The sequence below is a fragment of the Phodopus roborovskii genome, unplaced genomic scaffold (genome assembly GCF_943737965.1).
Source record: "Phodopus roborovskii unplaced genomic scaffold, PHOROB, whole genome shotgun sequence".
Lineage (NCBI taxonomy): Eukaryota > Metazoa > Chordata > Mammalia > Rodentia > Cricetidae > Phodopus > Phodopus roborovskii.
The window spans coordinates 10805021-10829936 of NW_026126413.1; the positions used below are offsets into that span (position 1 = coordinate 10805021).

The 24916-nt window shown below is 42.5% G+C and overlaps 1 protein-coding gene across 3 annotated transcripts in view; it reads right to left on the bottom strand.

Annotated features, from left to right (window-relative positions):
• Arhgef28 (Rho guanine nucleotide exchange factor 28) overlaps positions 1 to 24916 on the bottom strand; it is a 286411-nt gene that overhangs the window by 58583 nt on the left and 202912 nt on the right. For all 3 annotated transcript variants that reach the window (XM_051183017.1, XM_051183018.1, XM_051183019.1), the window contains 11 exons: positions 23886 to 23928; positions 20575 to 20698; positions 20146 to 20278; positions 15194 to 15249; positions 14189 to 14237; positions 12274 to 12418; positions 12065 to 12192; positions 10414 to 10554; positions 6732 to 6979; positions 2130 to 2252; positions 762 to 879 (listed from right to left, as the gene is read on the bottom strand). In XM_051183017.1, the coding sequence (XP_051038974.1) occupies positions 762 to 879; positions 2130 to 2252; positions 6732 to 6979; positions 10414 to 10554; positions 12065 to 12192; positions 12274 to 12418; positions 14189 to 14237; positions 15194 to 15249; positions 20146 to 20278; positions 20575 to 20698; positions 23886 to 23928 (1308 nt within the window). The remainder of the gene's footprint in view (positions 1 to 761; positions 880 to 2129; positions 2253 to 6731; positions 6980 to 10413; positions 10555 to 12064; positions 12193 to 12273; positions 12419 to 14188; positions 14238 to 15193; positions 15250 to 20145; positions 20279 to 20574; positions 20699 to 23885; positions 23929 to 24916) is intronic.

The window sequence follows — 24916 nt, forward strand, 5'->3', positions numbered from 1 at the left end:
GAGTGGCCTTTGGCAAAGCCTGCCAGGAGGAGGAGGCATCTATGTGCCACCATGCTGACTCTGCCTAGAGCTAGCACTCAGAGCATCAGCTTGCACTCTAAGTGGGGCAGACCACTGTTGTTATCTACTCTGCCTACAGAGAACTAGGCATGGGATGAGCCCTGGAGTATGGAGAGCTGACTAACACCATCAAGTGTTGTCCCTGGGGTGTTGTAGAAAGTTAGCAGAATTCACACACTATAAACTCAAAAGCCTTAATTTTGTTTTCCTTCTTTTGCTGAGAACAAAATCTATGATGCTTTCTCTATAGACTATCTTTATATTCTCTTGTGCATCAAACTATAAAGAACCATGAAAGTGGTAGAAGACCCAACTTTTCTCTTTTTTTCTTTTAGAGACAAGGTTACTCTGTGGCTTTGGAGGCTGTCCTGGAATGAGCTCTTGTAGACCAGGCTGGTCTCTTGAACTCAGGATCCCTCTGCCTCTGCCTCACGAGCGCTGGGATTAAAAGACTCAACTTTTGTATATTTTCTTCTGACCATCACACCATGGTGTATGCTAACCACCACCACCCCCACACACAAAATAAATGTAATTCAAACAAACCCAATTTCTCAAGCTGACTCCCAATTTAAAGGCTTTAAAAGCTCCTCACAATAAAAGCATTGTGAAGGCCACAGAATTCAAGGCTGCTTAGAACCCCTTAGTCATGATGAAAACTAACAAGAGAGACAAAAGTTGTCCCAGAAGTCATCTCTCACCCTTTGTATACTGCAGGATCCTCTCCACCAAGACAGGGTATTTTGTGATGCGCTGGGTGACAAGCAAGATGCACTCTGGGATTCCTCGGCGGCGAGCCAAAAGATTGCTATTTCGGATCTTGAAAAGTATACACATTTTTATACACACCAATTATTTTACTTGAGAATTTAATAATTTAATATCTACAATGATGTAATTTGTCCATATTTCATTGTCACCATTACTCAAGATGTACACACTGTCATTACATTTTGTACTTAAGTCGTTAAAATACTCTAAAATATGGATAAGTTTTGAGTTTAATCCCCAAATGAGCAAACTCTCAGCAAAAGTTTTTGGACAATAATGGAAATCTGAGTGTGTTCATGTTCACTATTTGTTTTTCTAACATGTCTTCCTCCATCTTTGCTATTACACACCATGGCACTTAATGTCCCTTCTTACAGAGCAATATTTTCCCTAGACATTTCAAGATGTTCTTTAAGTCTTTATGTCCCACTGCACATGTATGAAAAAAGAAAATCAGAGGAGAATCTAGTAGAACTCATAAAATGACATATAAAAAACATAGGGCAAATTTCTTCTATAAATACATGTGGAGGGTAGGGAAAGAAGGGAGGAAGAGAACTGGAGGTAAAGGAGATTTAAGAGACATCACCACAAGCCAGGCAGTGGTGACAAACACCTTTAAACCTAGGAGACAGAGGCAGGTAGGTGTCTGTGAGTTCGAGGTCAGCTGGTCTACAGAGCTAGCTGCAGGACAGCCAAGCAAGTCTTGAACAACAACAACAACAATGAAGAAGGAGGAGGAGGAGAGAGACAACGGCCATATGCAACAACAAACCTTGACCAGGTACTGGCTTAACCATGAAGTTTCAAGAGATGAACAAGGAAAACTGAAGATATCAGCAAAACACTGATACTTTATTTAAGTGTGCTAATATTATTGAGATACTTTAAAAGTGTTCAGAAAGATGTAGATGAAATTATATGATGTCATGAATTTGATTTAAATTAATTCACTTTGAAGTAAATCCATGGCATAAGTGGATTCTCTGTTTGCTTTTGCTTTGATTTTTCTGATACACAACTTGTCTGGGTATGAACCGCTTCCCAGAACATTGCCAATATTCTCAGAGGCTTGGGGAACATTATATTACAGATACAAGATAGCAAATGAAACCGTTTGGGAGAAATATTTTACTACCATCTAGACTTTCTATCTTTGCCACAAACCCATTACATCCTTCTTCTTCCCCTGAGAAATAGAACTGAGCTATGAAACGCATTTAGATCATTAAGACACAAACATGAACTATTACCCCACAGTGGCTTCCCACTCTATGATTAAGCTGAACAACACTTACCTTAATAAAATTCTGAAACTTTTTGTTCTGCTGGAGCTCTTTAAAGAGGCTCATGGCTTCTTTGTGATGGCTGCAGAACTCTCCATAGATCTTCTTCATTTTACTTGCATTTTCTTCTGAAAACTAAGCACATTGCCATAACAGTTTGTAAATACACCCGTTACGTGCATAGAGAAAAGAACATGTAGTTTTTGTATATTTCAAAACATCATGGATTTCCCAAATTCAATCACTCCCCTTCCCCCCAGGCATTTCTTAAATTAAAATAAAAGGAAAGGATGAAGGAGTAAGGGCCAACATAACAGGATCATAGTGTACTGAAATAATCATCAAACAGCCAAATGAAAAACATCCAATGCCTTAATGTTTGCTCCATTTTTATGCAACTTACTTATTAAAACTGGTAGTAGCACTATTTTTTACATTGCATGCCTGACATCATGAACAGATCACAGGCAGGTAGGTGATCCTTAGCCATGATGAGAAGACAAGGGAAAATAACCAAAGTGCTAAAGCCTAAAGAGAGGGGAGAAGCAAAGGTATGGACCGAATGTTTCCACTAGCTTCACCTGCAGGGAGACCTTCATAAAATTCAGGGGGTTGGCTGCATCATTTAGCTATGATTTTTTTTTTAAAGACCATGATAGCTCTACAAGACTGTGTCCATAAGGAAGGTCACTGCAACAGAAAGCCTCCCAGGAGAGTATTTGAAATGCATTCCATCACCTCTCACCTTTTCTCTTTTGCTCAGTTTTACCTGTCTGAAGAGATGACTGATGGGAGATGTCATTCTGTAAATATGTTTCTCGTTTTGGTTAATGAATAAAGCACTGTTGGCCAATAGGAAAGGAAGACAGGTGTGACTAGGAGACAAGGAGGAGAGAGGAGGTAGTAGGGAGGAGATCCAAGATGGAGGACAGAGAGAGTAGAACGCCATCCCCTCTCTCCGGTAAGATGAGACCATGAAGAAGTACTTAGATTAATAGAAATGGGTTAATATTTAAGACAGAGCTAGCCGATAAGAAACTAGTAACTGAACTGGCCAACATCATTCATATCTAATACAGAGTCTCTGTGTATTATTTGGGGCTGGCAAGGAGGTGGGACCAGACCAGTGTGTGGGGGGGGGAAGCCTTACTCAAAACAGATGACCCTTAAACCACAATGGTTAAAAGAAAGTCTAGCAAAATGCGTGTATATGGAAAACTGCACAATACTGATCTTCAAAAGTCTAAATGACTAGGGGCCAGAGACAGCTTAGCAGTTTAGAAGGCCGGGGTTTGCTTCCCAGTACACACATAGACACTCACAACTTTCTGTAGCTCTAGTTCCAGGGGACCTGAGGTCCTCCTCTTCTGCCCTCTGCTGGTACCATGTGTGAAAGTAGTGCACAGATGTACATGCAGGCAAAACACCCGCATGCATATTAATGTTTTGAAAGTTTTGTAATCTAAATGAACAGAGAGCTATAGCAAATTCATAGAATGGAAGAATCAGAAATAATAAAGGTGTCGGTTCTTCCCAGATAGATAATACAGGTCTGTCCAAAATCTTATCAAAATCAGCTTATAAGCACACACAAGATCATTCTTCAGTATTCAGGAAATGCAAAGAAAAGACAACATCTACAAAATTCTCAGTACACTACGAAGACTCCAGTGTTCAATTTTCCAGACTACTGCACAGCTCCCATTTTCAAGCCGGATGGAAAGATGCAGACACACACACTCAGTGAGACAGAATAGAAACCCAGCATGCACGAGAGACTTTGGCAAAGGTTCAAAATCCAGCTCCAATGGGGAAGAATGGCTATTCAATAATTCTACAAAAATAGAAAAAGAGAAGAAAAAAAAAAAACCCCAACCTTACAAAACTTATAGGAAACTAACTAGAAAATCTAGAAATTGCGTTTTTAGGGATTTATTCCAACAAAGTCAAAACTGGGATTTGTATAAAAAAAAAATATCTGCACCTAAACATGGCAACTTGATCCACAGTGGGTGCAAACCAAAAGTAAAAAGATGTCCTCCCACATGTGAGCAATTAAACAAAGCAGGGTACATCCACACCATGGAATACTGCTCACTAGGAAAAAAGAATGAACGAACGTCTGACGTATACAACCACTGACATGATTGAAAGAATTGTGCCAGTTCCCTAAATGCTGTATACTACACAGTTCCATTTATACAGTACTTTTGAAAATGACAGGAATAAAGAGCTTCCAGGACTTAGAGAGGGTGTGGGAGCAAGGCCAAGAGGGGAGTAGGCAAATACAAATTTAAGCAGGGAAATCTTGTGAGAAGATTTGTGACACTATGGGCGTCAGGGTCCTGATTGTGGTGTGATAGTCCTGGAAGATGTTTCGGAGGAGCTATAATGCAAACAATTCAAATTTTACGTAGCAAAACTCAGCTCTTAGTCTGCACCTATGGAAACCACTGAGAGAGAGAGACTGCTGAGCCTCATTTTTAACAACTTCCGGGTAAGCCTCAGGTCCCTGAAGTTAAAAAAGCAACAACAAAAACTGATTGGTTTGGGTCATATCCACAATTACCACCCACACAGGAGTTCCTGCTGACTACGTACCATCACACTCCACTCTGCCTTCTGAAGTGCATGTCTAGATAGCCTCCAGGATTTACCCAGTCTTCCTACACCCCAAACACCAGCTCCTCCTTTGTCCCCAGGGACACAGTTCCCGAAACCACCCTCTGAGGGCAGTGCTAGTTGATTCTGCAGGAACTCTGGCCAGGACACAGGCCCAGCCCTCTCTCACATTCCTTTTCCCAAAAGAGAAATCTGTGCCCTACCATTAGGCCTCTACATCCATGTCAGGAGAACCAATTTTGGCCCCTGATTTATTCACAAAAATTAAGTAAACACAGAACTGATAAAGACATATATTGACATTAAATATAAAAAAAAATCAAAGAACAAAACTGGTTCCAATGATTAGAGTTAAGAAAGAGTGAAATCTTGAGTATTTATATTAATGAAAGAGAAATTCAGGTAATTTAAGATGACAAAATTATAACCTTCCATTTCTGTTTTGAATGCTCTCTGTGTTCCGACATTTTTATTTAAATTGAGTTGCAAAGTCCTTTATGTCACCTTGTATCAGGTGGATCACGGAAACAGAACAGATCTCAGGCTGTAAACTGCAACGCAGATCCCTCTTTGATTAACAGAAAAGTTTTTACAAACACAGATTTTCACATTGTTAGACACCTAGGGGAAAAGTCATTGCACGTGTGTACATCTAGAATACTGTATTCAATCACATCTAAACCACCAGGGAATCCAATTCCTCCATCTTTCACATGCAAACAGCTAATCTCCATGGCTTCCTTGGATAGAGTGAGAACATTTAAAATACTGCAGTCCTTAGAGAATGTGGCACGACCCAGAAAAGCCATACTAAAGCCACAAAGGAGATCTTCAGGCCCACTCAATTCCAGGACTGTCTGTCTTCTTTCCTTCTTCTTTTTTTTAAGTGAGTCGATCATTCACTAAACACTCCAAGGATCCCCTATAGGTGTTAGGCTATGGCAATAACATATGAAAAGAATGCCCCCTTCCTGTTCACAATCTTGTCACAGTAAAAGCTTTCTTGCAGTTTACTAAGAATCTTAACTCATCTTGATGCTAGAGCATATCTTGACCTCTGTCCCAGGTAGAGATGTGTGAACACTATTATTGCCCCGGTGTTTACATTTATCCAGTGGGAAAATAGCACCCACCTCACAATACTATGAAAGTTAAATGAGACACACAGGGAACACAGTTTCTTCCCTGCCAAAACGTTACTTCGCTGAGGGAACATGCCTTTTACAAGAAGCCTTTCAGAAAGATATGGAGCCAATGCCATTGTCTAGTGTGGATGGCTGCTTTTACTGCATTAGTCAACCGTACGACCTATTCTCAGTAATGGTTCTCCAAATCTTAAATACCAGAAGGAAATTTATTCATCTTGTCTGCTAGGCTAACTACACAGAATTTATATCCCTCCTCCTAGGGTGAGGCAGCATCTGACTTGAAGCCATAATATCAGAGTGAAGGACCAATGCTCTAACAAGTCCCCTCCCACATCAAAAAGTCCATGCAGTTCAGTTAACGACTGCACTATCTGGTGGAGAGAACAGGATACTCCAAGCCATTCAGAGGAGGCCGTCCCTGGCTGTCAGGGGCTATCTGACATCTGTTGCATAGCCAGATCAACCAACACCCAATAAAAGAAAACCCATGGCCCCCACCCAGCAATAACTATAATGGTATCGATTTCATTTCTCCAAGGGTTTTTAATCAATAAAGTGTATGCAAACCAAAGCTGGACAAAAGGCTTCGTAATTAAGGACACTTGTTGCTCTTGCCAGGGACCTGACTTCCTTTCCCATCACCCACGTGGCAGCTCATAACTGCCTGTAACTCCAATGCCAGGGAACTGATACTGTCTTTTGGCTTCTGTGGACACCTGGCATGCACAGAGTGCGCAGACATACACGCAGCAAAAGACCCATACATACAAAATAAGTAAACCTCGAGGGAGGTTAGTTCTGCAGGCACTTAGGGCTCCGAGACCAGCTTTGACAGCCTTCTTACCTGCTGTACCAGAATATCTCCAATTCGGTTGATCACAAAGTTCCTGTCGTTACTCGTGCACGATTCCTGCCTGCGTTCCTTCATGCTTAAGAAGAAATGCCTATGGGTTTCCAGCAACTCATCCAAGCAGGGGAAGATCTTGTCCACTGTGCTGTGATCCAGCTGCAGCTCCTCCTTCATGCCCTTCCTGAAGACCTCGGACATGATGAGCAGGGTCTGGATGTGGTGCACCTCCGTCTGCATCAGCTCTGAAATGTGAGCACACACATGGCCCAGATGAGCTCTGTAACATGCTTGTTGGGTGGCGTGCAGCCTTTCCTTCATTACTACGAACACTCGAGAACACATACTTCAAACAAAAGAATTCAGAGTTACAGCTCCTTGGCCCCCACCCTATCAATTCACCTTTCAACAGACAGATGAAATATTAACTGTAATGGGTATCTAGTCATCTTTGTATCGTCTTATAAACCTTTGCTCATCCTCCCGATGAAGGCTAGCAACTTCCTTTATACACAAGTCCAGTGCTTGATCACATTACTGTGAGTTATGGAAATGTATATACTGCCAGTTAAAACAAAGATAACCTGATCACAATTTTACCTGTCACAAACAAGCAAACAGACAGAAAGCCCCACACAGGTCTCTTGCAACTCCATTCTACATCATACTACCAAGAATAAGGGAACGTTCAAGACTAATAGGACCACTTTTCACAAAAGAAAAGTCAGTGGTGATGGAACATCTTATTTACACTCCAAATATTAGTTGTCCGGGTATTAGAAGAGGACCTACGGATGAAAGCAGCTAAGAGTCAAAGCTTTGACTCCTGTGCCAATCAATGCTTTATAAAATACAACAGCTTGTTGGAGAGAAGTCTTTCTTTCTTCACTTTTTGTGTTGAGTACACGCATAATTAAACAGGTTAAATGAAGTAACCTGGTGAAGTAAACTAAATGTAAGTTTCCCAAGGCTTTACAATAGTAGGTTCTTTCTGTCACTAGATAACTTTCCAAAATTCCACTTTCTCCAGAGGAAAATAATAATTATATATGTATAAAAGATTGAACTCAGATTATATATCAATCACATATATACATATATACAATATCGTGTGCACGTATGAAAAAGTCTTATAACTAAATGTTTTCAAGAATTCAATAATGGGTGAAGGAATTTAGTAGGTATTACTTCAAAAATGTAAACAAATAGCCAAAAAGATGTTCAACAGGGTTTGAGATAAAATTTCGTGGTAGAAGGCTTATCTGTAAGGCAAAAAGCTTTGTGTGAGATTATTGCCCCCTTCCCGACCCCACAACCTTCACCACAGCCTCCCACCTCCACCCCTACCCTCATCCCCTGAAACATTCAATATCCTTAGTGCACACGCGCAAATCAAAACCAAAGCAACAGAGCATGCCACACACACTGGGCTAATTATAGGAAGAAAAGATGGATGCTGGTGAACGTGAAAGGACCCACCTACACTGCAAGGATGTTAGAAGCTGCGGCTGCCTTAGTAAACAGCCTGCAGTCACCAGAAGGTTTAAAATGAAGTTAGCATATGGCCATCAAAGAAAAAGAAAAGAAACACAAGATATCTACACACTAAAGATCACATAAACAAATGAGACATTAGTGGCTTTTAAAGGGGAATAAAGTGTATATGATGATCCTTGCAAATATCATGTGAAGTAATAGCACACACACACACACAGAGAAAGAGAGAGAGAGAGAGAGAGAGAGAGAGAGAGAGAGAGAGAGAGAGAGAGAGACAGGCAAAGGACAGACAGTAGATTAGCGGTTGCCCAAATCCAGAAGAAGAAAAAGATATGGGAAATGACTTCTAATGGGAATGAAGTTTCTTTTTGAATTGATACAAATATTATAGAATTGGAATGCTTTATGGCTGCACAGCTTTGGGGAATACACTGAAAACCACATGATTCCATATGCGATATAATGTTATGATATTGGATTATAACTCAACTTTTCAAATCCAATATGAAAGAAAACAATGACTCCCAACGTGAGACAACAAGTTCTGCACAAGCTTCCAAACTACCCCCATGTCGGGAACAGAATCTAAAGTATCAACCATGGAGAGGAACTAGGTCTAAATACAGCATTGCTACCTCGTTGTAAGCAGAAATCTCTTTTATTGGGACCCACAGCCTCAAAGAGCTCGTATTTCCTTCCACACTGTTAGCCTCCCTTTGACTTACCCCTATCATTTCATTTAATCCTTTAACTAATTGATTCCTTATGACCAAACTGAGTAGGAATAATATCCCTCCTTTTGTATGTGTTGGATGTGTATGTGTATGTGTTCTCCTCTGTGTGTGGAGTGTGGTGGGAAGGTGACACGGAGCATAAAATCCAGAACATGCTGGGAAAGCACTCTGCCACCCAGCTACTCTCTGCCACCCAGCTACTCTCTGCCACCCAGCTACTCTCTGCCACCCAGCTACTCTCTGCCACCCAGCTACTCTCTGCCACCCAGCTACTCTCTGCCACCCAGCTACTCTCTGCCACCCAGCTACTCTAGGCTACCCAGCTACTCTCTGGGCCTTGTTTTATTCTCATAGGTTTTGGGTTGGGGCAGCATCTTTCTAGGTGCTAGGTACTGGCTGGTCTCGATGTTCAATCCTGCCCAGTGCTGGGGTTCCTAGCAGGGACCACCATGCTAACTTTCGTCAACTTTAAAGGAAAGCAATGAGGAACAGAATGGAAAGGTTTTACCTGTGGGACAAACCTTTCTGACACAAAGGCCACATGACCTGTGATAACGCACCTGTATGATGAGATTGTGCTTAATAGTGTGTGAGGGTGACCCTAGGCTGAAGAGACATGGCAGCATTTGTAATATTAAATAATATTAATGTTTAATAAACATTAAAAAGGACAGCATCATCCTGTTAGCTTCCTGTGATGTGACTCCCAAGGGCCCTGGAAAGTTCTGAAAGGTACCCCTAGTTCCCTTGATCTTGGTGAAACCGCACCCCAACCTCCATCCCCCCCATCCCTACTGAAGATGAACAGGGCACCTCCTAGCAGAGGACAGGAAAACACAGGTCAAGGAGAATGAAGACCCTGCCTCAGCTACAAAGTGGGGTGTCCTGTTGAAACTACTTTTTACTGCGTTCTTTGCACATTGGATTTTCCCAATTCACTGTTTCTACTTCAGATTATCTTCACTCCCAGAAGCGTGCCATGGTGACATCTCACTGAAGGTGAACTGGGTATGAAAGACAGCAGCACACAAATGCTGTCGTAACTCAGCCTCGGGCTCCTGACAGTTTATACAGGCATGGACGGTCAACTGCAGGCCATATGCACAGCCGTGTTATCTGCAGCAAGAATGTGCAAGCTCTCTGTGGCTCTTGCATGGAGAAGTAGAAAACTATCTGGAGGCCACACTCAGGGAGTATAGGAATTTCCTCGATATTCACACATGCTGGGTTGCATTTAAGCCTTGGAACAGTATTTTATACCTAAATATTATTATCCCTGTTCTACAGACGGGGAAACTGCTTCAGGTGAGTTGCACAGTTTGTTTGAGATCAGATAGCTGGAAAATGGCAAAAACAGGCTTGAACCCAAGTCTGGACAGCATCACCATCCACACTCTTTCCTCCAAATCCAGGGATTATTGCCCCAGGGCCATAATTGAAACGCTTACCAAAAATGACATCCTGTCTTTTGATGACATCCTTCTCCTGCCTACTGCAAAAGGAAGGGTCCACCACAAGGCTCCACGACTCCGCTTCAAACTCCTGGGCATCACTGCTGAGGTCGCTCCACAGGGAAGAGTCCACGACATCTAGAAAAGAAAAGCCAAAAGCATGGCACCCAATGCGCTAACCACAAAGAGATCTTCAAGGACCAGGCTCTCTGGCTCAAACCTTCTAGAAGCACAGTGAGAATAGTACAGCGCAAACTCGAAACACCTGAAAACCAGACAAAACAGCCCAAAGCAACACAGCCGTCGCTGGAGTGACAAAGAACAGTGTCAACAGCAACATACAGGAGGTGAGAATGTTTAGGCTCATTCTACTGGAGTTGGAGTAACCTTCACAGCCCATGTTCTGCTTACAGTCTCAACCTCGCTGATTTCTTTTTGCCTGGCTTACTTCATAGTTTACTCAAACCTGAATTTGAAATTGCCCAGTTGGTTTACCCTTGACTTGGCAAAAAACCAAACACAGTGACTTTTCTAATAGAGCTAAACACACATACACAAACACCTTTCAGGAAACAAACTATATAACACACACACGCACGCACGCACGCACGCACACGCACACACACGCACACTGAACAAACACCCTTCAGAAAAAAATTAAAGCCTATTTGCCCTAAACAATACTCCTTAGAGATCCCAGTTGTAAAGATGGGAAGACAACAGGTTTAAAGACACGGAATCCACTTTCTACTCAGTTATCTCCTTCCATTTGGCTTGCCTTCATCTATCGAGGCCACAGGCTGGATTCCATCCTATAAAATACACTCCAAAATGCTCTATTACCTAGACAACAGTAGCACACATATCTCAGTGGCCCAGGGAGAATGGAGGGTTCCACTTCATTCTCCCCACGGTAACTGCACAGAGCATTTCATTTTTTCACCTACATCCATCTCTTAGGAACGTGTCCACTGGAAAACTGCTACTTAACTCCTCAGTCACTCCTGTTGTCCCTCGGTTGTCATTTAAAAAAACCCTTCTATTCAATTTGTTCTCTGACATTTCACATTAAAGCATGGTCCTGAGTACTGTAAGCTCTCTCCCTCCATCATTCCACACTTTCCTACACTCGGGTTTTTGTTTGAGACCCTTAAGAAAAGTAGATTCTACTTCAAGTAGGCACCACAAGACTTCTGAAAGAACAACAGAGAGCTGAGGGGATGGCTCAGGAGATAAAGTGTTTGGTGTGCAAGTGTAAGGACCTGAGTTCGGATCCCTCAGAACCCATGCAAAAACCAGACAGGCAGGCATTGTGGGTTCCTACAATCCCAGGACTCGGGAGGCAGCCAGGTGATCCCCGATGTAAGCTGGCTAGCTGTCCTAACCAGAAGTGGTGGGCTCTGGGTTCAAGAAACTCTGCCATGATAAATAAAGAATGATTGGAAGACACCCACCATCAGGGTTAGGCCTCCACATATATGTTCTCTCTCACACACATGTGAACATGCATATAAACCTATGTGGATACTAACACACATTAACATGAGAAAAAGAACAAAATGATATACTTCCATCTCATTTCTTGCACAAAATAATTGCTTTCAGTAAATGCTCACACAGACAGGAGCATTCCAACACGTCTTCTCACCTTCCATCATGAACGACTCCGTGGAAGGAGAAGAGCCCATGGACTGATACAGCTCATCGGAATGAGATCTGCTTCGCCAGCTGTTACTGTCACCCTCTGACTCCAAGGACGTCACTGACCTCCTGAAGCTGGGAGAGAGAAAAGGGCACGTGGGTTAGCCCCAGCAACCACCGGGGACCACAAAAGCAAAGCAGAGCAGGGAGCCTCACCTTTCCAAGGTGGTTCCCGGGACGCTTCTGGACAGCGGGTGCACTTGCCCCGCGGCCTCCTTCCTTCCAGCTGGTAGTCCGGTGGGCATGGAGGAGGAGGGGTGCAAGGAGAGTCCCGGCTGTGGGATGTCCCTAACCGACGAGCCTGGAATCACAGCCGACACTACATGTTCGAGGGCAGCATTTACAAGCAGAGAAAGTCACAGACAGTCCAGACAAGTACACCCTCAAGCAACCACTTCTAAAGTGTTGTGGCCAGGCCTAGAAACCAGTCTCTGACACTTTTCGGGTGTCCCCTTCCTTTCCTCACCCTTCCAATGCTCATGCTGCAGGTGTACTTCCACGCCTCCTCCGGGAGACTGTGGATGTCTGGGGTGACCCAGAGGCCAATGGAATGGGGAAGCACTGGCCAGCTTTCCCATAAACCACTGCTTGTACTCCTGGAAGCCAGCTTTAAATGGATGCAAGGTGTTATTAGCTCTGTTGGCAAAATGCATATGGTGTGTGTAAACACGCATATGCACCCTGAGAGCAGCTCAACGCAAAGGAATGATGTCGGAGACACCTCTCTTTATGGAGCAAGATTCAGGCAAACAAAGCTCAAAGCCCAGCCGGGATGTTTTCTCTCATAGATTGAAAACAAGTGGGCACAGACACATTTCCATTTGGGTTGAACCATAAACAACTCTGAGTGGGTATTTCAGCCCCTTTGAATTGGAGCTATCGAATCCACACTCTGGAGCAAAAGGGAGAAATGTTTACATAGATCCCAGGATGGAGAAATGGAATGTATACATCTCCGCTTTAGTTTCATGAATCCACATGAAGGAGTAGATGACATTTAAATTTCTACATTCTAAGCATCTTTTTAGTCACCCATTTAGCCTCATGGAAATGAGAAGTGTCTCAGAACTGATGTCAAGAGATCTTTGAGGTCAAAGCAAGGGCCTGAGTGACAAGAGAGCTCGAACTAACTTGCACAACACCACACCCAAAATCATGTCACCATGACTTAGCACACTTAATTGTCCCCACCAGAGTGGTTTTCAAGATGCCAGTCACACTTTGTTAACGCACTGAAGTGGAAAGTGACCAGGCATTAAAATTCCTGCCACTTATCATGCAAAGCAACCTCAGACAGAAGAAATTACAAAAATCTCTCTCGAAAAAGCACATGTTTTTCAAACCGAGGAAACATCAGTGTGGCTGGCTCTTCTACTGTAAAACAGGGAAGTGTCAAAGGTCACTGGTTGGTTTTAAGAGAAACTATTTACACCTCAGTAGTGTGTAATTAAAACAGCAACAGAGTCGCCAAATTTAGAAACATACAAATAAAGCTTCAGCATGCTTTATAATTTTAGCATCACACTGAAGGTACTAAAAAGACCACAGCCTCGAATGCAGCTAATCCAAGCTTAGTGGCCTCCATAACACTAGGCCACAGGGGCCAGTGAGAATGGAAAGATTCCAAAGACAAAGGCTTCTTCTCCACCAAACCTTGTGTGACTCTTAAGGAGACCCTAGCATGTATTCCTACAGAAGAGCACATGCTACAGAAACAGAAAATCATGTATATTTAATGCAATGTCTCTGTTTACTCCCAAAATGATTAAATCAATAGGCTATATTCCAATAAACAACATTAGGACGGAGACCATCAGGTAACAAGATTTCCATATAGTCCCAGTGACATGTAAGTCACATTCTATATACAGTGCAGAAACTTGTAGGCCGACCTAGAAGTTTATACCCTTCTTGACTTCCTTACATAGCAAAAATTATGCCATGCACATGTTATAAAGAAGAAATATGTGGACTAATGAGAAAACAAAAAGCAGGAGGTAGTTTAACAATGGAAAAAGTATGGTATGCATTACATTTTTAAAAGTTCTTGTCATTTTCCCATATCACTTACTTCCAAGGATGGTTTGTGGCTTGTTCTTGTTGTATTTCTCTTGGAATTTCTAGGAAAGAAAATATTAGAAACATATAAAATAAGATCAAAGCACCACCGGGCTACAAGAATGTTCACATGGTTACACAGAATAGGATTCTTATCTACTTCATATTCACTTCCTTATTTATTTCAAAGAAGAATTCAAAACAAAACAAAACGAAAAACCAGTAACTGCAACAAAAGTAGAGTGTGGTCACAATGAAATAATGTGCAAGGAAGAATGAAGAATGAGCCTCATGAATAAATACTCAGTACTTAGAATCCTCAAAACAACCTACACCTATAGCTCATGCATCCAGACACTGGAGAAGGTGGCCCTTCTACCAACACTGTCTCATTTCTCTTGGGTCTTTCTACCTCTCCACAGTCCTCTTGCCAAGTGATGACCACCCCAAGCTCTGGGGCATCACCTTCTATATCAATCCTCAAGTCTGTCGGTTAACACAGAGCACTGTGATAACCACCCCTCCCCCATCCTCATGCCACTCAAACCCACACACATCTCACACATGTCTGTGGAGTGCCAATAAAGGACTGGAATTGCAACTGTCATCACCTTTGTAACCCTGTCCCAAATGTGCATCCTAGCTCCATGACTCCAGGTAGGCTCTCAGCCACAGTGGTGCTCCCTGGGGATGTGCTAGAAATACACATCCCCAGGACCCATTCAGATTTACAGAATCTGAAAACCTGGGAGGGGACCCAGAAGTTGAGGTTTCTATAGTCTTTGGGTAATTCTGTTGATGGCTGTTTAGGAATACTGCCCAGGCTGTTTAGGAATACTGCCCACCTCACATAACACAAGCAGATCTTCTCTCCATTGGTACATGTGAACAGGTAAATAGTCATACAGTCTAAGTGTGCATTACCACCGCAATAGTAAATCCAACAGCCCTAAGAGTTTGGTTGCCCAAGTAAGCTAGGCAATAGAGCATCCTCATGCTTCAGTGACTGGGACGTTACCTTGGGACACGGAGGCACAGCATCTTTGCAGCCCTTGTGTGTGTTTGCCTTACAGTCTGAAAGAGAAGACACAAATGTTTCCATCTGACTTAGTGAATCTGAAGTCAAGGTCACACCACGCTTTTATTGGTGGTTATAAAAATGACACAAAAAGTACTCATATTTAAGAAGTCAAATATTTAAATGATACATAGCTCGACACAAGTGTAAGCACGCATGGGAACTCTGACTGAGTTCCTTGGAGATATTTCTCATCGTCTGTAACCACCTTATAAATTAGGAAGCCTGCAGCTGTGTACTGGACCTCTGGGTCTGCCTGACACCTCACTTCCTATTGTATGCACTATGGGTTCCCGGAGCCTGACCAGCAGTAATCTTCAACTCTAGCATCGGGCAAACTGTCTGGGAGATGGGAAGAAATAAGCTCACAATAATGCTGACAAAAAAAAAAAAAACTGTCAGCTTCAACAGGAAGGAATTCCTATAGAGATGGCTTAGAAGTTAACTCCACACACCACTTCTACTGAGGACTAGAATTCAGTCCCCAGAACCCACATCCAGTGGTTCACAACCATCTGGAACTCTAGGCCCAGAGGATCCAACACACTCTTCTAGCCTCTGCAGGCAACTGAACTCACGAGTACACTCCCTCCCAACACACGGACACATATACATATACATAATTTAAAATGAAAATGAATCTTTAAAAAGGATAGAAATTGGAAGCAGGAAAAGTAGATGAAAAGAGTTTGCCACTTGCTCATATAGCTCATGTCCCTAGAGGAAGGTAAGACAAGCTCTCTTCCCATAGGGACAGAGACCAGGTTGTCTTTATATACATTGGCATCCATGAGGGCTGTAGTCTGGAGGCTGTCATGCCCCGTTCCCATCCTACTTCCCATTCTGCCTCCCTCTCATCACTCACCCCTACACTACACTTCAAAGGAGAAGCCCCTGTTCTGTAACTGAAATGTCTTTTCCAGTTGATCCATTAAAAACCCCATTTTATCCCACCAAAGCCATACTGCGGAAGACCCAGCAGCCTCCTGTGAGCCAGGCAGGAGGCTGAGCCCAGAAGTGACCCTCAGTGGCCCTAAAGAGGCATTTCAGCAGACTAGCTAACGCGATGAGCAGAGCAAGGCGACTCTGTGTTCTCCAGACAAAACCTGAAATCCATTTTCTCCCGTTATTCTGTTCTGAGACCCTAGTGAACAGAGCTCAGTGGGAAACTCACACAAAGAGTCAGCAGCCAGTGTTCCTTCGGCTGGAGACAGAGATGGGAAATTTTTGAGATGTGCTTCTGACATTTCCAGGAAATCAAACCAGAGGGCATGGAGGGTGAATGGGGATGTGGGCAGGGTAACAGGATGCCGGGAGAAAGGGGCTCTGTGAGACAGACTGCCAGGCAGGTGAAGGGTAACATCAGATTTCCAACTGAACAGAAGCGGACCCTTGTGACCAATGTATCAAAGGGCTGCTGTGGAATCAAACTTCAAAGACCCCAGGATGTGGAGAAGAAGGTTGCGGTTATAAAATCGACAAAGGCAGATATCAGAGATGACACTTGTCTAAGAAAGGAGCCAGAAAAATAACAAAACCAGGGCAGTGATAGCCCAGGCTACAATAGAACTAAAACAAAAGGACCAAGCTTGAGGGCGAACTGAAAAGTCTTGCTGTATCCTAACAAAAATGACAAAATGATACACACTATAGACACATTCTGACAATATCTGTGTGACAAAAAGGTCCAGAGTATTGTGACGAAAAGGTCCAGAGCATTTTGGCATATAGACAGACAGAAGTAGGGCTACCAACAAAGGACTCAGATGACACAGGCCCCAGATTCTCCCACAGTAGCAGTAAATACACAACTCTGCTGCACCTTGTAGATGGACTTTGGGTTAAGGTTTTAGTAAGCCATGTGAATTACATTTTGAGTATGAAATATGCAAAGTGCATAGTTTCAGTAAACTGCCCCATCCCATCCTAGACTGAGAGAAGAATCAGAACCCTAAAGAATGAATTGACGAAAGGTTTTTATTTTTCAGTATGTCTATGTGTCTGTATGTGGGAATGCTCAGTTGAGCAAAGGTACTCACAGAATCCAGGGGCATCAGATCCCCTGGAGCTGGTTACAGGTGGTTAAAAGCTGCCCAGCATGGGTTCTGGAAAACAAACTCAGTTGCTTTTCAGCATTCACTCTTAGCCCTGATGCATCTCTCTGGACTAAAAGTAAGCAGTAACCCAGGCTAACAAAGGAAAGCTGGGCTTGGTGGTAGATGTCTGTAGTCTTGGTACTTGGGAGATGATGGCAAGAGGATTGAGGGTTCAAAGTAACCTTGGCTACACAGTTAGTTTGAGCACAGCCTGGGCTACAAGAGACCCTAGCTCAACAAAACAAAAGAAGGAAGGAAGAAAGGACAGAAAGAAGGAGAGAATTGAAGCAGAGAAGGAGGGAAAGAGATTTTAAAGCTATTGTGAGTATACACACAGAACTGAAGGAAAACATCGGATTGCTCTTGGAGCAGAAAAGTCATTCCTGAAATGCTCTGACTACAATTTGAAAGAGAATATGATAATGCAACAATTGGGCATACTAACAGAGGGGGAAAGAGGCTCATGGAAGGAAGGTAAAAACTGTATTAAATTATGAGCCTTATGCGGCCATAACACTATCATTAGTAGATATTAAAAGCCCTTATCTTGCCAAATTGCAGGAAACAATAAAAGCAAACAACACATGGTCTAAAGCACCGAGCCAGACAGCAAGCAAAACAGCCAGGAACTATCAAAAATAGTTGGCAACAGTAAAATTAAATGTAAATAAGAAACACCCTTTGTTATAAAAGCAAGATTTTCCGTTACATTACCGATCCTCTTTGGCTAAATTAAAGACATACACCCCAAAATGGGAACCACATAAACAGCTAAGGGACACACAAAGAAACAGAAAACAAGAGGAACATTAATGTTGGACAAGCAGGACTCAACACAAAAGTCAGGAAAAGGCATCAAAGTGCAACAATGTTAAAGTTCGCCTACAATGGATGCATGTGTGAGGGTCTTTATTTATTAAAGGTCATCTGCATTGAATGCATGTGTGAAGGTCTGTGCACCAGATAATGATGTATCAAAATACAAGTCACTAAGGCCAGACATACATGAGAATATTGCAGAATTGTAATGTCTATGTCAGCATCTCAGGATCTAACAGAGGAAGGACACTAAGATTTTGAGTATTTCTACAATGTACTGTTTCACATCATATTTGTCTGTAAGAGTAGAGCTATTAACCCTCACACATAGAAGATGATCATTCACCCAACACCGGGGAGACTATCACGGTCTACTACCCAATGTTAAAATGTAGTATCAATCCAAGTTTAAATAGCCAACACTCCCTTCCCAGTAAAACCTTGTAAGTTCCCAAACTAATTCTAAAAACCCCTGTGGTATAAAGAGAAACAGTGAGTGTATACTTCACTCACATACTGGTTGTAGAATTTAATCTAAGGGAGTAGTCACTGATGCAGACAGAGGTGTGTGACAACAAAAGCTTATGTTGTGAAAATATCGAAAAAGTAAGTGTACAATGAGAAATGTCTAAATACTCTTGGTATTATTATCAAATGAAATCCCAGCATTAAAAAACGGATGTAATCTTGCCAGGGTTAGAAGCAACTGTAAGTAATTAATGCTGAGAGAGGGAGAAGCAGACTTCCCTGGGGATGATCCCTCTAAGTGGGTATCCAATGCCAAGTGCTCAGCCCTCAAAACAAGAGCAGCAGCAAATGGACTCAGGTTGTATCCATATGTTTGTATGTATGTATACATGTAAAATAGTAATTAAAAGAAGAAAACAACAGAGATAATACAGGAGAGTAGAGGAGGGCCTGGAGGTAGAGGAAGGGGAACAATGCGCGGGTAAGGGGGGGGATAACAGGATACGGCAGCAGAGAATTGAGGATGATGCAGGCATATTACATACATGTATGAAATGTCACAATAAAACTCGGCTCGTACAATATTAAAGGCTCACAAAATGACATATTAATAGCAAAGTTTTTGCAGGTGGAAAATTTTTAGATAATTTGTTTCCATTCAGGCTGTACATCTTCTGTTAAGTCTTATACGCTTATTTTTTTAAAGCAATGGTGGGACTCAACAGGCCTTGCTTACACACCAGTTTACCTTAGCAGTCATTAATTAAGCATAAGTGTTGAGGGTCAGCTTTGTGATGGCACCTCTGGGGGCTATGAAACATTACTATGCCTCCCTTTCCCCTTCCAGAACTAATGGTGAGAGAGACACAGTGTAGATGGTGGTAAATTATAGGGCCAGGATGAGGGAAATGGCAAGCTAAGCACAGGGTGCTCATGTCTGAGGCGTGTTATCCAACAACCTACAGGAATCACTCAAGGGAGAACCTCAAAAACAGAAGGCGCTAAGACAAGGGGATGCTGGCTTGTTGGAAGAACAGTAAAGGTCGTGATGTAGCCAGAACAAAGGGAGGGAGCAAGGGGAGAGAAGGGAAATGAACCACATTTTCTAGGGCTTTGCAGCCACTGGAAGACAGTCGGAATCCCTCTCCCGCTGGAAGACGCCTTGAAAATAGCCTTATCTTGTGCCCTGGCTAGTTCTTTGTCAGTTTGACTCAAGCTAAAGTCAAATTGAGAAAATACTTCCATCAAATCGGCTTGCCTGAGTTGGGAGCAAGAGCGTAGTTTTGGGCATGTAACATTCGAAAAGCTGGGCGACACCAGTAGAGACAGCCAGCAGACAGTGAGGTCGACCGCTTGGACTTAAAACTCAACAACCAGTATGGACCATTTCAAGGCCAACAGCTCAGTGATGTGTGAGAGTTTGTGTAAACATGCTTAGCGATGGCTTTACCCTTGGGGAGCTTACAGGGTGGAGAGAAAACACGTCACACAGCGGACTCGGGGACTTACTGGCACACTGGAGTGACTCTTTCCCCAGGAGTGTTTTATCACAACCCGAACACTGCAGAACCCCAGAGAATGTTCCTGCGACAAACTGGTGTCGGTTCAGTTTTTCTTTGTCTTTGGAGTCCTTGTTTTTCATCTTCAGAAGCAGCAGTCACAAAAAAAAAAAAAAAAAAAAAAAAAAAAAAAAAGTGGGAGGAAATGCAAAAAGGAAATGCTGTCAGTAGGCATTCTTACAGAACTCATGCATCAACACGGACTGCCCCCAGCATGGGTTCATTATTTTCCTAACAACCTGAAAAGAATCTGTAAGAACAGCGCACGCACACACCCTCAAAGGCAGGTGATCTGGAGGGGACACATGGGAAACTACCCGAGTATTGAGGACTGAAGCCACCTATGCTTTGCAGCGGGTAGATACACACCCTGATTTACCTTAGATTTATTCCGAGGGCTGGTCATCCTGTTCATTAGGAAGCTGAATGTCCGGCTCACTTTGTACTTTTCAGACTCAGATTTTGCAGGAATGATGTATTCATCCCATTCTTCTTCCTGAATTCTACAAAGAAAGGACTCCGTGACAGGCTTTAACGGCCTAAAGGGGGTCAATGCACAGCATGAAACATGTCTGTATAAATATGGCTAGACTTTGTTTTTACATTTAAATGGTTGCAAAGAGAAAAGCAGCAACTTTTCAAATTAAAAATATATCTTATGGGCTGGAGAGATGGCTCAGAGGTTAAGAGCACTGCCTGCTCTTCCAAAGGATCTGAATTCAATTCCCTGCAGCAACCACATGGTGGCTCACAACCATCTGTAATAAGATCTGGTGCCCTCTTCTGGCTGGCTGGCATACATGCAGACAGAACACTGCACAGTAAATAAATAAATAAATCTTTAAAAAAAAAAATATATATATATATATATATCTTATAAAGGGATAAATGGGTGACTAGATTTGGTAAGGCAACTGCATAGCAATGCTAATAACTGTAGAATCTAATAGAAAGAGTAGTTGTCACATACTTGTTTCAGCTTTCCTATATTCGTGGAAATTATAATGAAATACTTGGGAAATATACTTTGATAATCTTATCCTGAAAAAACTCATTCGCCTGTTTAATATGCCAACAGAAATTTCCTGAGACACAGAGAAGCCAAGTAACTGACAGTATGGGAGTAGATTTTATTATCTTGGGAACATAAGGGTGGTTTTCCATAGACAGACATTTCCCTGGTTGGTACCAGTTGAGAAACAGATTGTGCATCTGTAGGTTCAACCTCTCTCATTCAACCAGGTTTGCACCTTGACACTAAGTTGTAGAGGAGCCAAGGCTACACAGGCTGCAAACTGGAAATAACTTCACCATGACCATTTTACTTTCCCCTGGTTCCTATAGCCATTCCTAGAAGGAACAGACTGAACTATCTCAAATAAAAGAGAATTCATCCCTGGTTCCTCAACTCTACTTCTACTCTCCGTGTTACAGAAGACTTTATCAAGAATCCATTAGTTTTTTTTTATTAAAATCTGCAAGTTGACTGCACTATACCATGCTCTTCAGAATGCTATAAAACCATGGCATTCAATCCTTAGGCTTGGAGTAGAGGAGACTTAAATCTAAGTGTTAACAAGGAAGGTAGAGCCACCACCCAACCTGGCAGAAGAGTGGATAGCAGACACATAAGCCCTGCTGGGTATAAGAATTCCAAGAGTGCTGCCTTTATGCACATGAAGGAGATTGGGCTGTTCTGTGTTTTAACCAAATTCAACTTGCTGTATTCCTCTAGCAATTAGCTGCTTTGGACAAGAACTAGCTGAGTTTAACTAATTTGTAAATTTATAAAACTCTGAAGAAGTTCTTTTCAACATCCCAAAACAAAAATGTTCAATTTCTGATATCAGGTTGAGGAACAATGGGATTCTCACCATAAAGTCGAACAAACCCTGTTCTTCAGAAACCCCTTTGACACCTTTTCAATAGGTGAACCCATTTTTCAAATGTGTTAAGAATGTGGATCTCCAAATCTTAACCTTAATCCATTTTATGGATAACCTTTTCAGTGAACGGGATGAACTGGATTCAAAGTATTAAACTAAGTTCCCTCTATGCAAATTGAATGGTAGTATTTCCTTGCTTTAAAGATAATTTAACTAGATGTAATTAATTTAAAACGGACAGTAGTTTGTATAATGATGATCTGTACTGTATAATCATCAGTGAACTGGGAAAATGGATTGTCTATTGCAATGAGCCTACAAGTCTGGGGTTGTCAGTCCCCTTTTATCTTAGGTATGCTCTCTCTCTCTCTCTCTCTCTCTCTCTCTCTCTCTCTCTCACACACACACACACACACACACACACACACACACACACACTGACTAGTTTAAGTAAGAGAATCGCAAAGAAAGAAGTTCCTTTAGTAAGTACCTACATGATGACTAAGGCAAAACATCAGCTGTGGCACACCCAACAAGACACCCGGCATAGAGTGAAGGAGAAGGAAGATCTACCCTACTGGGCCCAACTGTGTCCTCCAAGTGCATGAGTGTGAGGAGTAAGACCAAGGGAGAGAGAGAAACATGAATGACAAGGAGTACGAAAGGCACTCCCCACACACACGCCATGCAGGTGACGTTAGTGCATGAGCTGTGACTTAACCAAGTGCTACACTGTCGCCATCTTACAACCTCCTAACAGAAAATGTTCTTAATTAAAAATGTCTTAATAATCAGCCTACTATTACCACAACTGTTGGAAAGACAGGCTCCCGAAGACAGCGAATCAACCACCAAGATGATTGTCAAATTAGTGTTTGGAACAGACTCCTCAAATATGAACAGCAGGAGGCACATTCAATCACCCACCCAGTAATTGTCAGGTACTGCTGTCTCAGCTGTCACCACCATCACCGCCCCAACCTTCAAGGGCATTCTTAGCTTCCCTTGTGTATCTGGAAGTTTCTAGTTTTGTCTAAGAATGGAAGAACCAAAGCTGGCCTTTTCTTACCACTACTTTCATTGGGAAATTGAAAACAAAACACTCATATTCATCTAGATGTTAAAAAGAAATTCCAGGGTGCTAGGATTCATGCCACCAAAGTCAAAGTTATTTCACTGTTTCCCAGAGAGTCCTTAAAGTCCACCACTTACGCCGTTTCTGTCATTTGCTCTGCAGTAGGCCCAGGGCTAATGGTGCCAGCTAGTGTTCAATAGAAGTCAGCCATCCCACTTACAGCTGGTCTCTTTCCAGGCTTGGCTATGGCACCAGCTTTACATTCTGGGATAAACAGCAGCTTGTGCTTCGAGCCTCAGAGGCCCAGCAATGCTGAACGCAGTGCCTGCATCAAGCCTAATATTGCTAAGCTAATATTGCTAAGCAAAAATCTACGGAGGGCATGGGCAGGTGTGTTTATGGGCTTTCCCCAAATGTTAATGAGTCTTGTATTGGTAGAGATTTCTAGGAAATCCCACAAATCCCACAATCTGTGAAGCTGGTTATCTTCACAGTCCCTTGAGATGTTCAGATCTAAAAATGCCCTAAAACAGAACCCCCGTCCCTAGTCCTGCAGCCCGTACCCATGAGGATGGAAACAGACATCCAACCAACTACATTGACTCCAGAGAGGGAACAACGGGTCTTGGGTAGCTTATTGCACAGAAATCTCTCACCAACTATTAGACACATAGGAAAAGTAATGTGTAGACATTTCCAAAGTCGGGTCAATGGGAACCTTCAACATACCTTTTTTCTCCTGGTGGTTCTGGAAAACTATATGATCTCTGTTCTGTAAGACACACACAAATAAATAAATAAACAAACAGGTAAGAAAGCTAAGACAAACAGCAGTCACTTGTTAGTCTGAGATGCACATGTTCACCAGACATCATTTGATGTATTACCAGTTAGAAAAAAAAGAGAGAACTGATCTTGTGCATGTGAGGCTTTATTGCCTTCCCTGATTTGGAGGGAAAGAGGTCAATTTGGTAACTTCAGGGCATGGCATCAGCACAGGGAAGCCCATAGTTTGCAAGCATCATGGAAAATTGGCCAGTTTGGGGTACTTCTCACTGAAACGCCAATCTGTATTTGTAACATGAATCTCCAACACAGGCGTAAACTGCTGCTTTTCAGCAAACAGCACTGAGGATGCCTTGAAGGCCAGCGAAGGGAAGGGTCTATCCTAACACAGCTGTGATGTCACATCCTCAAGCAGCCCAGTCAGAGACATGCTCTGTGGCTGATGGGAGAGAAGGAGCATCCTTCCTGTTGGTCCGGTGGGGCAGAAGGGCAGGTTTCTGCAAACACAGTACCATCCTGCTTACAGTCGGAACATTTACTATGGGGATGAAGGGGTCACTGAGTTAGACGGGAAGAAGTGGTAAGGAGTACACACTGAGGAGCAGGGCAATCCTTCTCCAATACAAGGCAGAGTAGGGAAAGAGGTGGAAATAGGAATACAGGAGGGATGAGCCATTTACATACACCGTGCAAATAAATCACCCCCACCCGTTCTTGTATGTAACAGAAAGTATACTTTGAGAAAAATCAAAGACTCTTATAGTCATAAAATGTTTTTCAAATTAACTCATAGTTTTTATAGATAAATAGGGTGATGTTCCAAGAAAATAAGAGGGTCAAGCCTATAAACTTTTAAAGCCACTATAAAGCAACTGCCCACAATCTAATTGGATTCCATCCGTCGGTTTATAGCAACTTTTAAAGTATGACGTCACTCTACGGATTCTTAATGTTGACTATATTTGAACTTGACA